Consider the following 12,833-nt stretch of genomic DNA (forward strand, 5'->3'; position numbering starts at 1 on the left):
TAGCTTCCTCTTTTGTCTTAAATCACCTCTATTAAAAGGTTGTTTGCATTTTTTGTTGTTTTTTTTTTAGATTTTTTTTTCTGCTTTATCAAAGATATTCTCTCAGGAAGTGGTGGAAGATGAACAAGGGGACCTCTGGCTACACCTGCATGGACTGAGGTGTGAAAAGACTAGCCTGCAGGTCCCCTAAGTGTTGGGGTATTTCTACCCCATCTGCATCCTCAGCCCAGCCCAGGGTGGCTGGTGAAAAACAAAGGAATAAGGGCCATCTATAGGACACTGGAATCTAGACCAGACAGCAGGTGGCAGGAGCTACATAGTAGAATGGGTCAGTGTGATTTGAGACTGCAGGGGGCCACCACATGGACATTACCTGGTTTTCTGGCCACATTGTTCTGCACCCAAAGGGCATTGTGATATTGAGTTGAAATCTGGGGGCACTTAGGAATTGGAAGACAGGGGAGCACATGAGGGTGGCCTAAGAACAAAGGATGTAAATCTAGCGCCTGAGCTTGTGCTGGGGGTAGGAAGTTGAGGGCATCAGCCTTCACTGGAGCAGACACAGCCCAGGCCAATGTAGAAGCTTCCAGAAATCTGCCTAAATAGAACTTGGAAACTGCATCTGTACACATGTATATATGCATTTATTTCTCAACCCCTTGCATCTGCTCTTTGGTTTTCAGTAGTCTCTCCTTACAAGTGGTGAGCAGTCAACCCCCCATATCCCTGCTTCTGCACCCCAGGATTCAACCAACAAAGAACTGAAAATAATTCAGGAAAAAAAAATTTGTAATGAAAATGCTTTTCGAGTATTACTTCCTAAGCAACACAATATAACTTTTACATAGCATTTATATTGTAGTAAATGTAAGTAACCTAGAGATGATTTAAAGTATATGGAAGGTTTGCACAGGTTATAGACAAATGCTACACCATTTTATATAAGGCACTTGAGCATCCATGGATTTTGGTATGAGGTATCAAGAGACAACTGAACTGAAGTTTGAAAATACATCAGAGGGGCTGTAGCTGTAGCTCAGTGGCAAAGCACTTGCCTAGCATGAGTGAGGCATGGGGTTCAATCTTCAGCACCACATAAAAAATAACAAATGAAATAAAGGCATTCTGTCCATCTACAATTATAAAAAACTTTAACAAGTCTAAAAATTTTCCCCAGAAAGAACTCAAACATTCATGAGAATGGGGGTGGGGGGAAACTCCAAAGCAGGAAAACATCTTTAAAAATGCTGTTACAAATTTTTAATAAAATCTGTGTGTAGTTAATCCATGATTCCTTACCTCCTAATTGCAGTCCAATTCCCTAATCCTTATGTAAAGCATACTCCAAGTTAGAAGAGGATTTTGTACAACGGTTTTATTGTCCAATAATTGCAGGAGCTTGTGCTTCGAGGGGAAGGGAAGGACCTTAGACCTTTCCCAGACTTTTCTTGATGAAGTGGCTCACCAGTCGCTGTGGCCTCTGCTCGTACTCAGCAAGCACCTCGTGGGGGCTGGTGATCTGGTCCCCTTTCAGGCGGTCCAGATAGGTGACACACACCACAGCCGCTGCAAAGAGCAAAGGTAACATTAAGGCAGAGCACCAACTCTCTGGGTTAGTTCACTGACAGGAAGGAAGGACCAGGGAACTCAGAGGAGCTGATTGTGCTACCCGCCAGGAAGCTGGGTCCATTCTAGCACCAGCCACAGTGATGTCTGGACAGATGCAGGAGGAGAGGGAAAGGTCCTCAAGTGCTCCTCCTGCCTCTTCCCATTGTTTCCAAAAGGCATTCCCAGTCCAATCCCAGGACCAGATCCTGGCTGCCCTATACCATCCCAAAGAGCACAAGTTATCTCAGGTGATAGGGCTATAGGGCATTCTGGAAGGCGGAGTTGGACTTAAAGATGACTAGGAATGTGGGGGTGGATTAGCCACAATCAGAAAGCTAAAATTTTCAAGAGCCAAGCTCTTGGTAGGCATGGAGGTATCACATTATATGGCAACACAGTCTGAGCTAAGGCAGGTCTCTTTCTTATCCCTCTCAATAATGTGGGGAGTTGCTGCAGACACACTGAGGAACCTTGCATTCTGTGTGTGACAATCAAAGGACACTGTACACAGGGGTCCAGGAATGCCACCTAGGTGAGAAATTACCTTGTGGCAAGGTTAGAAGAAGTCAGAAAGCAGTATTGGGGAGTCTTGGGAGGAGGGCCCTAGTGGGGCTTCTGGATGAGCCAGCAGAGCAGAGACAGAGGAAGAGACCAAGGCCATAACCTGCCCTCCTACCTCGGAGACCACATGTTCTGCACATGGAGGCAAAGACTGAAGATTCCATCTCGATGTTCCGGATGCCTGCAGCCTGGGCCGCTTCTAGATAGGCCTGCTTGTCCTTCTCCGTATAGAAACAGATGGCACCGTCCAGACGGCCTTGCCCTGCAGCACACAGAGACATGAGAACCACATATAGGTGTCAGCTCCTACTGCATTCTTGCAGTGTGCCACCACCAGTACATGGGGATGGGGACCCACCCATCGCCCACCTGTGTGCCCACTCAAACAACCATGGTAGCCAACATGAAAAGGTTGCAGCTGGAACAGTAGCCCATGTATGGACATCCTCACCCAGAGAACAGCCCACCATCCAGGGCAGGATCAGGGAACAGACTAGGGCTGTCTGGACCAGAGGTACCTCACCCATCGTCTCACCCTCATAGAAGTCCAAGGAACATATGGTGTTCCCCACCACTGTGGTGAATTCCTTCAGGTCTGCAGAACACTGCATCAATTCCTGCACCAACTGCTCATCCATGTCCGTGTTTCGAACAACCCGCTTCCCCAGGACAATCTGCTCAAACTCTGGCTTGAAGCAGGCATCCACTGCCTGCTGGGTGATGACCACAGAGCCAGGCTCCAGACCTAAGGACAGAAACAGATGACATGGCTGTGCATGGCAGTTGGGACAGTGCTCAGCAGAAATGTGGAGAAAAGAATATGACCCATTGGCACACGAAAGTACTAAAGGATCTGGAACTGTGCTAAAAAATACACTACAACCCGCTTCCCACTAAAAGCTTTTTCTGACTACATAAGTAATTAACACATAATCATATGGAGAAGCACAAAATAAAATATAGACATTACCAGGAACCTCCATGCCCTTTGTCAAATATTTGTATCTTCTAGACATTGCTATTTTTTACCATTGCCTGGGCTCTATAATATAGGTGATTGTGATGTATTTAATTCCTAAATTAATGAATGAATGTTTAACATTAACAACTTAATGTTCTAGTATTTTATTATATAAGCTTTCAAGAAATACAAAAGCAAATAATAGTATGAGACCCCCCCATCTCCATACATCCCTAGCTTCAGTAATAACCAGTCCCTGACCAACTTGATTTTCCTCTGCAATTCATGCATTATTAGGTCCTATTTTGGGGTCTGTTTCTGGACATACCTTCCTGGAAAATTTTCTTATTTGTAAGAATAATATTCTGCTCATTATTATTTTGTCCTATAATAGCTTTCCATGTGATTATTTTTTTTTTATTTAGATGCCAGAAGTTGAACCCAGAGGCACTTGACCATTGATCCATATCCCCAGCACACCCCCACCTTTTCTTAAATTTTGAGACAGGGTCTCGCTAAGTTGCTTAGGGCCTTGTTAAGTTGCTAAGGCTGGCTTTGAACTTACATTCCTACTGCCTGAGCTTCCCAAGCCACTGGGATTATGAGTGTGCACCACCATATTTGGCTTTCCATGGGATCTGACCATTGTTGTGGAGTGAATGTTTGTCTCCCTCCATAATCTGTATAATGAAATCCTCACCCCCAAGGCAATGATGGTCTTAGCAGGCAGGGCTTTGGGGAATTGATTAGGTCATGACTGTGAAGTCCTAATTGATGGGATTAGCATTCTTAGAAAAGAGATCCCGGAGAGATGCCTCAGCCCTTCCACCATGTGAGGACACATCCAGGACACACCATCTATGAACAAGAAGGCAGGCCCTCACCAGACACTCAGCCTGCCAGAACCTTGATCTTAGACTTCTAGCCTTTAGAATTGTGAGAAATAAATTTCTTTTGTCTAAACCATGCAACTCTGGTTTTTTTTTTGTTATAGTAATCCAGTGGACTAAGACAAACATGATCCTTTCCTGATATTTATTTTGAAGTGACACTGGAAGCATCAATGAACCAGGATAACTTTTCTCAAGCTCCCACACTGGTTGTTTTTGTGAAACATTTAAAATGTGGCCAACTCTGGCTGTTCTGCTTCCCCATGGTAGGTATCAGAACTTCCCCTTGCCCCTCCTATGTATGGTGGTCAGTGCTGAGCTTCCATCAGCAGTTTTTTTCAGCTTTGAGATTGCACCTACAACAAAGCACCCTGAGCCCTGGTTGTTCATGGGGCCTGAGATGTTGCACCCTCAGGTCTCAGCATCACCCTTCCCTCATGGCATAGGTTCCATATCAGACCCACATTTTTCCTAGATATTCCTGTTGGCTGTCTTGAAATTACTCTGTGCTCAGGTTTTTCAGTTGCCTATAGCCCTGAGATTCTTCCTAAACAGGTGATGATATTTGTCCCCACCCATTCATATTTTGAGATTTGAGAAAATACCATCTCACATTTTATCATCAATGATGTCCAATACTTTTGGGTCTTGTTCTCTCGTTGCAATTTCCATTTTTATGGGGTAATTGAGGGAACATTCTATACTACTTCCCACAGAAAAATTTCTGGTCATAAACTTTAACAGTCCCTCTGTATTAGAAACTCAAAAATAACTTGCAAGATCTCTTAGTAGATGTTTGTTATGAGATGCATGGTCCCAAATATCTGGTTGGTGGTACCAGAAATTAAGTTTATAAGACAGAGATGGCTCACGGCCATTGGTATGCTTTTCTTTAAACTTGGAATTATAACCATGCAAACACAGATTTTGCATATATCTTTATATGATGAAAAGAAAAATAACACAATCAGCCCTCCATATCCCTAGGTTCCACATCTTTGGATTCAATCAACTGCAGATCAAAAATATTTGAAAAAAATACTGCACCTGTACTGAGCACCTACAGACTTTTTTTCTTGTCATTATTCCCTAGATAGCACAGCGTAAACAACTATTTACATAGCATTTACACTGTATTCAGTAGTATAAGTAACCTGAGATGATAAAAAGTATGTGAGAGGGTATATGTAGATTATATTACATGCAAATATTGTACCATTTTATTTAAGAGAAGCATCTGGAGATTTTGGTACATGTCAGGGATCCTGGAATCAATCCTTTTCATATACCAAGAAACAACTGTATATTCAGAAGATCTAGGGTCTAAAATAAGTCTCTTATCTAAGTAAAAAATAAATAAATAAATTCGCATATTACCCTAAACCCAAGAGAAACCAGAGCTATACAGTCAGGAACAATTTGCAGGGGCCTAGTTGCTAACCTAAGGACTAAACTTGCCTTGCAGTGAATTCAGGTTCTTTCCACTAGCTCTATCTCCTTACTGGGAGTGGTAAGTGCCAGAAAGTAGGAAGACTGGCACAGTGTTGGGACATGAGAGAGTGGGACAGCTTACTTAAAGCCTAAGGGACTTCTGCTTTGAGTATGTCGTATCCCCTCCAAAACTCCAAAACTCATGTTGAAATGTACACCCCATTATGAGATATTAAGAGGTGGGATCAGGTGGGGCCTTTACGAGGTGATTAGTGCTCTGCCCTCATGGAAGATTGATTCCTTCACGGCAATTAATAAACTAATGAGTCATCTCATGGCCTAGTTTGGCTAGTTCTCTCTCCTATCCTGTGTCTCACCTCATGATGATGCCCTGCACCATGTTGGGACTCTGAAAGAAGAAGGCATCACCAAACACCTTGGACAATAACCATGAGCCCAAATTAATCTCTTCTCTTTACAATCCGCCCAGTCCTTGGTGTTGTGTTATTAGCAACAGAAAGGGACTAAGAGACAATTTAACAATTTTATCATTTTGGTTTCTCATTAAATCCTGTTTTTGTTTTTTTAAAACAGGTTGAGAACTGAGAATTTTGGGGCTAGTTTAAGGACTTTTACCTGAGGTTTGCATTCTATTTTTTCTTCCCTCTTTGGGTTTTTGCTGGTTTTCTCATAAGGTATTTCAAATTCTTTCAGGAATAGGAGGAGGAAGAGTGAGCACAGGAGAGGAGAGAGGCAGAGAAGAAGGATTAGAAAGAATAAAGAGAATCAAGCAAATAAAAATACAGGAATTATGTAGCTTCAGAAGGACAAGCTTCTGCAGGTTCCTAGCATGATGACTCCCAGCTGTGATCTCTGGGGTTCAGGCTGGGAGAATAGGTGAGACCAAAAAAAAAAAAAAAAGTTTCCTTTGCCTCCTATTAATCCATTCTTGAACAAATCTCAGATAGGTTGTACCAAACCTCACACATGCTGGGGCTGCTACAGGGGCTCTGGTCCCTTGCTATTCACAGAGCAAGAGGACCCTCCACAGCCCTTACCTATTCCACCAGAAGTGCCGATACGGATGACGCTGACGTTGGAACACTTGGCATGGTACAGTAACTTGATGAGCTCATGCAACATGATTGCAATGGAAGGAACACCCATCCCATGCTGGAATCAGAGAGAAGCCAAAGGTGAATGCCAGACTGCACTTTTCTTATTGCAGCAGCACCCCCGCCCCCTTAGAGGGTTTGCACTCCATAGTTTCAGTTTCAGAGGACAACAAGAAAAGTACAGTATTATGAGATATTAGGAGAAACAGAGACCACATTGAAGAAACTTCTATTAGAAAATATTATCATAATTTTCCTATTTTATTAGTGATTGTTGTTAATCTCTTACTGCACCTAATTTATAAGCTAAATTTTATCATAGGTGTGTATGCATAGGAAAACACAGTACATGCATGGTTTGTTGGTGCTATCCTGGGTTTTAGACGTCCACTGGTGTTGGAGGTCTTAAAACTTATCTCCTATGAGTTAGGGGGAACTACTTTATTCTGGTTGACCTTTTGTGTCTCGTACTTCAATCCAATAAACTCATCATAGTGACAATAAGATGAACGCTATTAACACTTCAAGAAACTTAAAGTGTACAGAGAGTTCTTTATATGTGAGCCCAATAATCTGTAAAAACCTGTTAAGCAGGAGCAGTAGAAGAACCAGAAGCTCAGCAGAAAATAACAGCTGCTACTGCTGAGTAACAAATAGCTCCTTCTGGCATTTGAAGCCTGCATAGTTGCCTACCACCCACACACCATTTCAAAGTCTTACCTTTTTGCTTTTCTCCTTAGCCTCTCTGTTTCAGCCAGATTAGGTAACTGGCTGATCCCTCAGTCCCCAACATCAGATCACTTGCTGAATCTGCACGGTGTTGTTTCCTCCTCTAAGGGTCTCTCTGCATACCTCCCCCTGACTTTTCAAGACACTCCTACAGCCATACCTCCCCCTCCCTGGGATGCACTTAGCACAGGAGCAGATGCTGTTCCTCTGACACAGCCCTATGGGAGAAGGGTCCCTTTGAGAATTTATCAGTGTCTACACACAAGAAATGCTTTCCTAAACTCTCTATAATTAAATGATGTCTTGCCTCTATGATATGTTCCAGGCAGAGGATATTGCTAGAGGTCTCATCTAACCAGAACATTAGGAATGCATGTCTCAACAGGAGGGCTATCATTTGCTAACTATGTAGCTCTTCATTTACATTGCCGCTGACAAAGGAAATCAAAACTGAAAAGTGAGAAGATTTCTTTGGTAGAATACTTGAGATTTCTGTGTTCATTCTTATTGATAAGCAAAAATTCATTATAAAGTAACTCACTATAAGAAGGCCTGGTGTTTGTAGCTCTCCTTACTACCCTGGTTAGGACTGGATACCCCTTCTACACTCTGCTCATACACTCCCTGCAACTGCCACCCACACACTGTATGGACAGCTGTGTGTATTTGCATTTATATTTACATTTATGTACATAATCTCTCCAAGGGACTGAGCCTCAAGAGCAGGAGCCTGAGTTCCTTCTGTTTATCTGTGTATCCCAGCTGCTAAGGATTCAGTTTGCTCCCAGCTTTTACACTAAGCAGGTATTAGGGACCAGCTAGCTATGTGTACACAGGGGCAAGGCCTTGCAGAGCCTAGACACAAAGTCCAAATTCCACTCAGGTGACTAAGTCTCCAGATACTCACACTCACAGACAGCACCGGTCCAACTTTGTACATGGCGAAGCGATCAGTGCCTTCACAGATATTGGGGTACTCTTCTCCTGGATGGTCAAGGCCCAGCTCTACAGCAATGTATCTGATAAATTTCTTCATCCGGGTGGGGCTCCCACCAACACACACAAACTGTAACCATAGAAGAAAGACCCCCATGAGTGCACTATGTACAACCTAAGTCCTCGAAGTTGGTGTCATCTAGGAACTTAGAAATCCAAGAAACCCAGGATAGCACCAACCAACCATGCATGAACTTAGAAATCCAAGCAATGGTATGGGTCTAAGCATAGGCAGCCCTGTAGAACAACACAGTTACTCCACAAATGCAGGGCCCAGACTCTTGCTCTTTGATAGGGCAATTCTAGACATCATGCATGCTCAGGCTCCCTGTACTGTGGAAGGCAGCCCAGGTGTGGAATGAGCTGGATTAAGATGGTGTGAGTTCCTCACTGTCCCTCCACCTCTTCATGAGACCAGAGTCCCACAACTCACCTGGAAAATAGGCTACAAATTACTCCCTTTCACCTGGTCCCCTGAAAGTCAAATGGCCAATGCATGACGAGCCAGGGATCCTGTAGGAACTTAGGAAGCTTTAGCTATTGTTGGTTGGTATTAGAGAAGTAAAAACTTTATTTTGTCACATAAGAAAATACTTGTTTTGAAAAAAACAAAAAGAAAATAAGCCAGTTTTAAGGATTAGGAAGATTAAATAAATAAATTTTTAAATGTGTTTCTTTTTTTAAAATTTTTAGTTGTTGATGGACCTTTATTTTATATGTGGTGCTGAGAATTGAATTCAGTGCCTCACACATGCTAGGCAAGCACTCTACCACTGAGCCATATCCCGAGGTTTTTTTTTTTTTTTTTAATATTTATTTTGAGACAGGGTCTCGCCAAGTTGCTTAGGGCCTAAATTGCTGAAGCTGTCTTTGAACTTGTGTCCCTACCGTCTCAGCCTCCCCAACCACTGGGATTACAGGCATGCACCATCACACCCAGCTATTTACTTATTTTTTGATGTGGGTTCTCACTGTGGTGTTCAGGCTGGCTCTGAACTCCTGAGCTTGAGTGATCCTCCCATCTCAGCCTCCCAAGTACCTGGAACTACAGGCATTAAGTTTATTTTATATACTATTTCAATTATATTCTAAGAGATGAATTAAAAGCCAGTATGAAAGTATTTAGAATAGTTTTATTTTTCACTTGCTATTCATATGGTGATTGAGAAATCACACTTTGTAAAAATTTGAGAAAAATATAACATCATGAACCTGTGACCAGTCACTTCTCAATCACCTAATGTATCTGATAAAGTTCTTCATCCGGGAGGGGCTCCCACCAACACACACAAACTGTAACCATAGAAGAAAGACCCCATGAGTGCACTGTGTACAACATAAGTCTACATATCGTATAGGAGAAGGCTGATCCTAAGACAAATTCCTAGAATTAAAAGCCTGGCTTCTTACCTTCACATCTCCAAACATAGCTGGGAAATCACACGTGCTAGTGCTGAGATTGAAATGATAGAGAATATCTTCCTTCATTGCTGCTACATGCGGATTTGCAAGTCGGATGAGGCAGTTGCTGTTAGAAAACAAGAAAATAGAGGGTTTATATGACACCAATTCCAATTACCAGCATCATCACAGAAGTGCCAGATGTGAGTGCGATGTGTGAGGCACATATTGGGGAAGGAGCACAGGCAGACCCTGGGGATAAGACAACACTACACTGTCAAAGTCCCCACTTCCCCATCTCCTTCCTCATAATTCCTCTTTGTTCCCAGGGCCACTATTAAAAGACAATGAGGAAAATTCAGAAAAATACACAACAGCATAAAGATCAAAATGTTAAGTCACCCCATACAAAGAGTATAGCCAGTTGCTATCCCAATACAGTTCATTGATACATAAATATAACTTTATTTTAAAAGTAATGTGTTCACCATAAGAAAGATTGTCAGAGATAGAAAAAAGAAGTTCTATTTTTACCACCCAAAGATAATGCCTTGAATTTCATTTTCTTATGCACTAGCTAACATGTCACCCATGTAGTGCCTATTACGAGTAGTGAGATAAGACTTCCATCCATTTTATTTTATTTTTTTTCAGAATGGCTTACAAGCCATTCTAGAGAACATGTATGTTGATTCACATTACATTTCTTTGTGACAGCACACTGCTGCTGTAGAACAGGGGTCAGCAAGCTTTTGGCCAGACAGTAAATATAGTTTTACAGATCACTAAGTTTCTGTCATGACTCAAGTCTGCCATTGTCTCATGAAAGCAAGACAGACAACACACAAATGAGTGTCTTTGTGTTCCAGTGAAGCTTTACATACAGAAACAGGTGCCCCAGGTCTCAACAGCTCCACCTACTGTCTGCCAAAGTCCCTCAGAGCCAACCTTCAACATGACTCCTTCACAATGCCTGCCTCTGATTCCCAGAGATGGCATGGGAATACACTTCAAAAGCAACACCTTGCAAAAATTTGATAAACACATAATATCATGAGCCTGTCACCATCACCTCTCTAGCATCTGTGAGCAGGTCTGCGTATCATAAAAGAGAAGTCTGATCCTATGACAAATTCCTAGAATTTAAAGCCTGGCTTTTTACCATCACATCCCCAAACATAGCTGGGAAATCGTGTGTGCTAGTGCTAAGACTGAAGGAAACCAGGGTGCTCTGAACTCAGAGCAATCAGGCCTTCTGGTTTTTTTTTTCCCCCTTCTGTATCTGACTTCCTGCCCAGACCTTACTGATATGTTTCATTTTCAATTTAACTCAAGAGAAAAGAAAAAGGATGCAAGAGAGAGCAATGTTCTCAGCTGCCTGTGATTTGGCAATATGAACGATGGGGTTCATATTGCTAACCACAGGCAGATGGTTTGACTTTATGATGGTGTGAAAGTGGTACACATTCAGTAAAACCATACTTTGAGTTATGAATTTGGGTCTTTTCCCAAGGTAACAATACACAGTACAATCCTCTCTTGTAATGGTCAGCGGCAGCTTCCTCTGCTCCTGGTCAGCCATGCTCTATGGTGTGCTATGTTACTAAGCTGGAAGTGATGTGTATTAAATGTATTTCCTTTTGCAGTATTTTCAACCTATGATGGTTGAAAGGTCATTATCCATTGTAAGTCAAGGAACACCTATACCATTAAACATGGGGGCGCTTTCCTGGGACCTCATCCATCCTCCCTCTCTCCAGAGGATGCCCATTGTACCTGACCTATATTTCATTATTAAAAATTATTTTTATATTTAACATAAGAACTATAATTATCTCCAGTAACAAAAACTTCTGGAGGCCCTGACCATGTCCTACTTATCTGAATTCCCAGTAGCTCGAGCAGACACACAAAACAAGGTTGAAAGACCTTCTCTGTTTTCTCTACCTGTTGATTCCATTTCTTTCTGGCAGTCAGCATCAACAGCAACCCCAAGGGTTCCCACATCTACCTCTACCTACATCAGTTTGCTTCTTGTTTTCATGTTATAAAATTTCCCCTCCTGTCCATTCCCCAAGAGTGCTGTCCAGCTTAATTCAACACATGAACATTTTTGAAAGGCTAACAGAGAAAAGATAGTATAAAAGACTAAAGAGAGAGGAAGATCTTTATAAAGGGAGTGGGGGATGGTTGACTGTCTCATGGGCAAGTGTTAGGAAATACATCAGAGAGCCATGGCCAGTAGATCAACTCTCAGCTGTCGATCCCTCCTGATGTGCCGACCATATGCAGAGGCTGTGCTGATGGCACTCTAGGCACAAGTGCTGGGAACCTTGCTCAGAAAGGGCATGCAAGATCCACCTGCCCTGAGCCCACCTCTTCCTGACAAGGCTTCCTGCTTCTTCAGACACAGGTTTCACTTTACTTGGGGAAACGGGTATTTTTCAAGGAACCAAATCCAAGAGTATTCCTAGATTTTCCCCCAAAGCCTTTCTTTTCTATAGGGCAATCTGAACTTCTGACCATCATAGGAGTCTCCATACTCTTTCAGTGATAATTATATTTAATATAACCATGGTTCCTTTCTCCCTCAGGATGTTAGGAACACAGTACATAAAACAGAAGGACAAAGCACAAACTTTGACACAACAGGATGTGATGATAACAACTTGGCAACCTATTTCAAAATAGAAAATGTTCTTTCATTCTTGGTTCCAGGAAGAGCAGGAAAAGGAAACAGGGTGTAACTTTGAAAGACTACCAATGATTTTAAAATATATAACTTTTGGCATGTACCTTAATGAATTGGACATTCTCTAATTTACTTTTTAAAGAATTTTTAAAGTAACATGTCAGAGCCATAGTACTTAAAAAGATATTTCTCTACTCTATATGCAACTCCAAGGGAATTTATCTTGATTTATTCTATTATTTTATTCATTGAAAAAATTATTAATCGAGAACCTACTCTTGAGCCCACAAAAGCAGGACAGGAGGCTACCCCAGGCAACCCAAGCAAAGGTAATAGACAATCAGGTGGTGAGGAAAATAGAAAAGTCAGTTGATTTAAAGTCCACGTAATAGGACCTGGGGTTACATTTCAGTGATTCCATGTGTGCTTGTTAGCAAGCTCAAGGTCCT

The 12,833-nt window shown here is 42.1% G+C and overlaps 1 protein-coding gene across 7 annotated transcripts in view; it reads right to left on the reverse strand.

The window, feature by feature from the left end:
- UPP1 (uridine phosphorylase 1) overlaps nt 1-12,833 on the reverse strand; it is a 23,421-nt gene continuing 10,588 nt past the window's right edge. For 6 of the 7 annotated variants that reach the window (XM_081283997.1, XM_081283996.1, XM_081283998.1 and 3 more), the window contains 6 exons: nt 9,702-9,819; nt 8,203-8,361; nt 6,510-6,624; nt 2,705-2,914; nt 2,285-2,431; nt 1-1,566 (listed from right to left, as the gene is read on the reverse strand). In XM_081283997.1, the coding sequence (XP_081140123.1) occupies nt 1,427-1,566; nt 2,285-2,431; nt 2,705-2,914; nt 6,510-6,624; nt 8,203-8,361; nt 9,702-9,819 (889 nt within the window). In that variant the 3' untranslated portion in view covers nt 1-1,426. Of the gene's footprint in view, nt 1,567-2,284; nt 2,432-2,704; nt 2,915-6,509; nt 6,625-8,202; nt 8,362-9,239; nt 9,337-9,701; nt 9,820-12,833 lie in introns of those variants that run through there. The other variant, XM_081284002.1, reaches the window with a different exon arrangement.

Source organism: Spermophilus citellus (assembly GCF_964194105.1).
Source record: "Spermophilus citellus genome assembly, chromosome: 3".
Taxonomy (NCBI): Eukaryota; Metazoa; Chordata; class Mammalia; order Rodentia; family Sciuridae; genus Spermophilus; species Spermophilus citellus.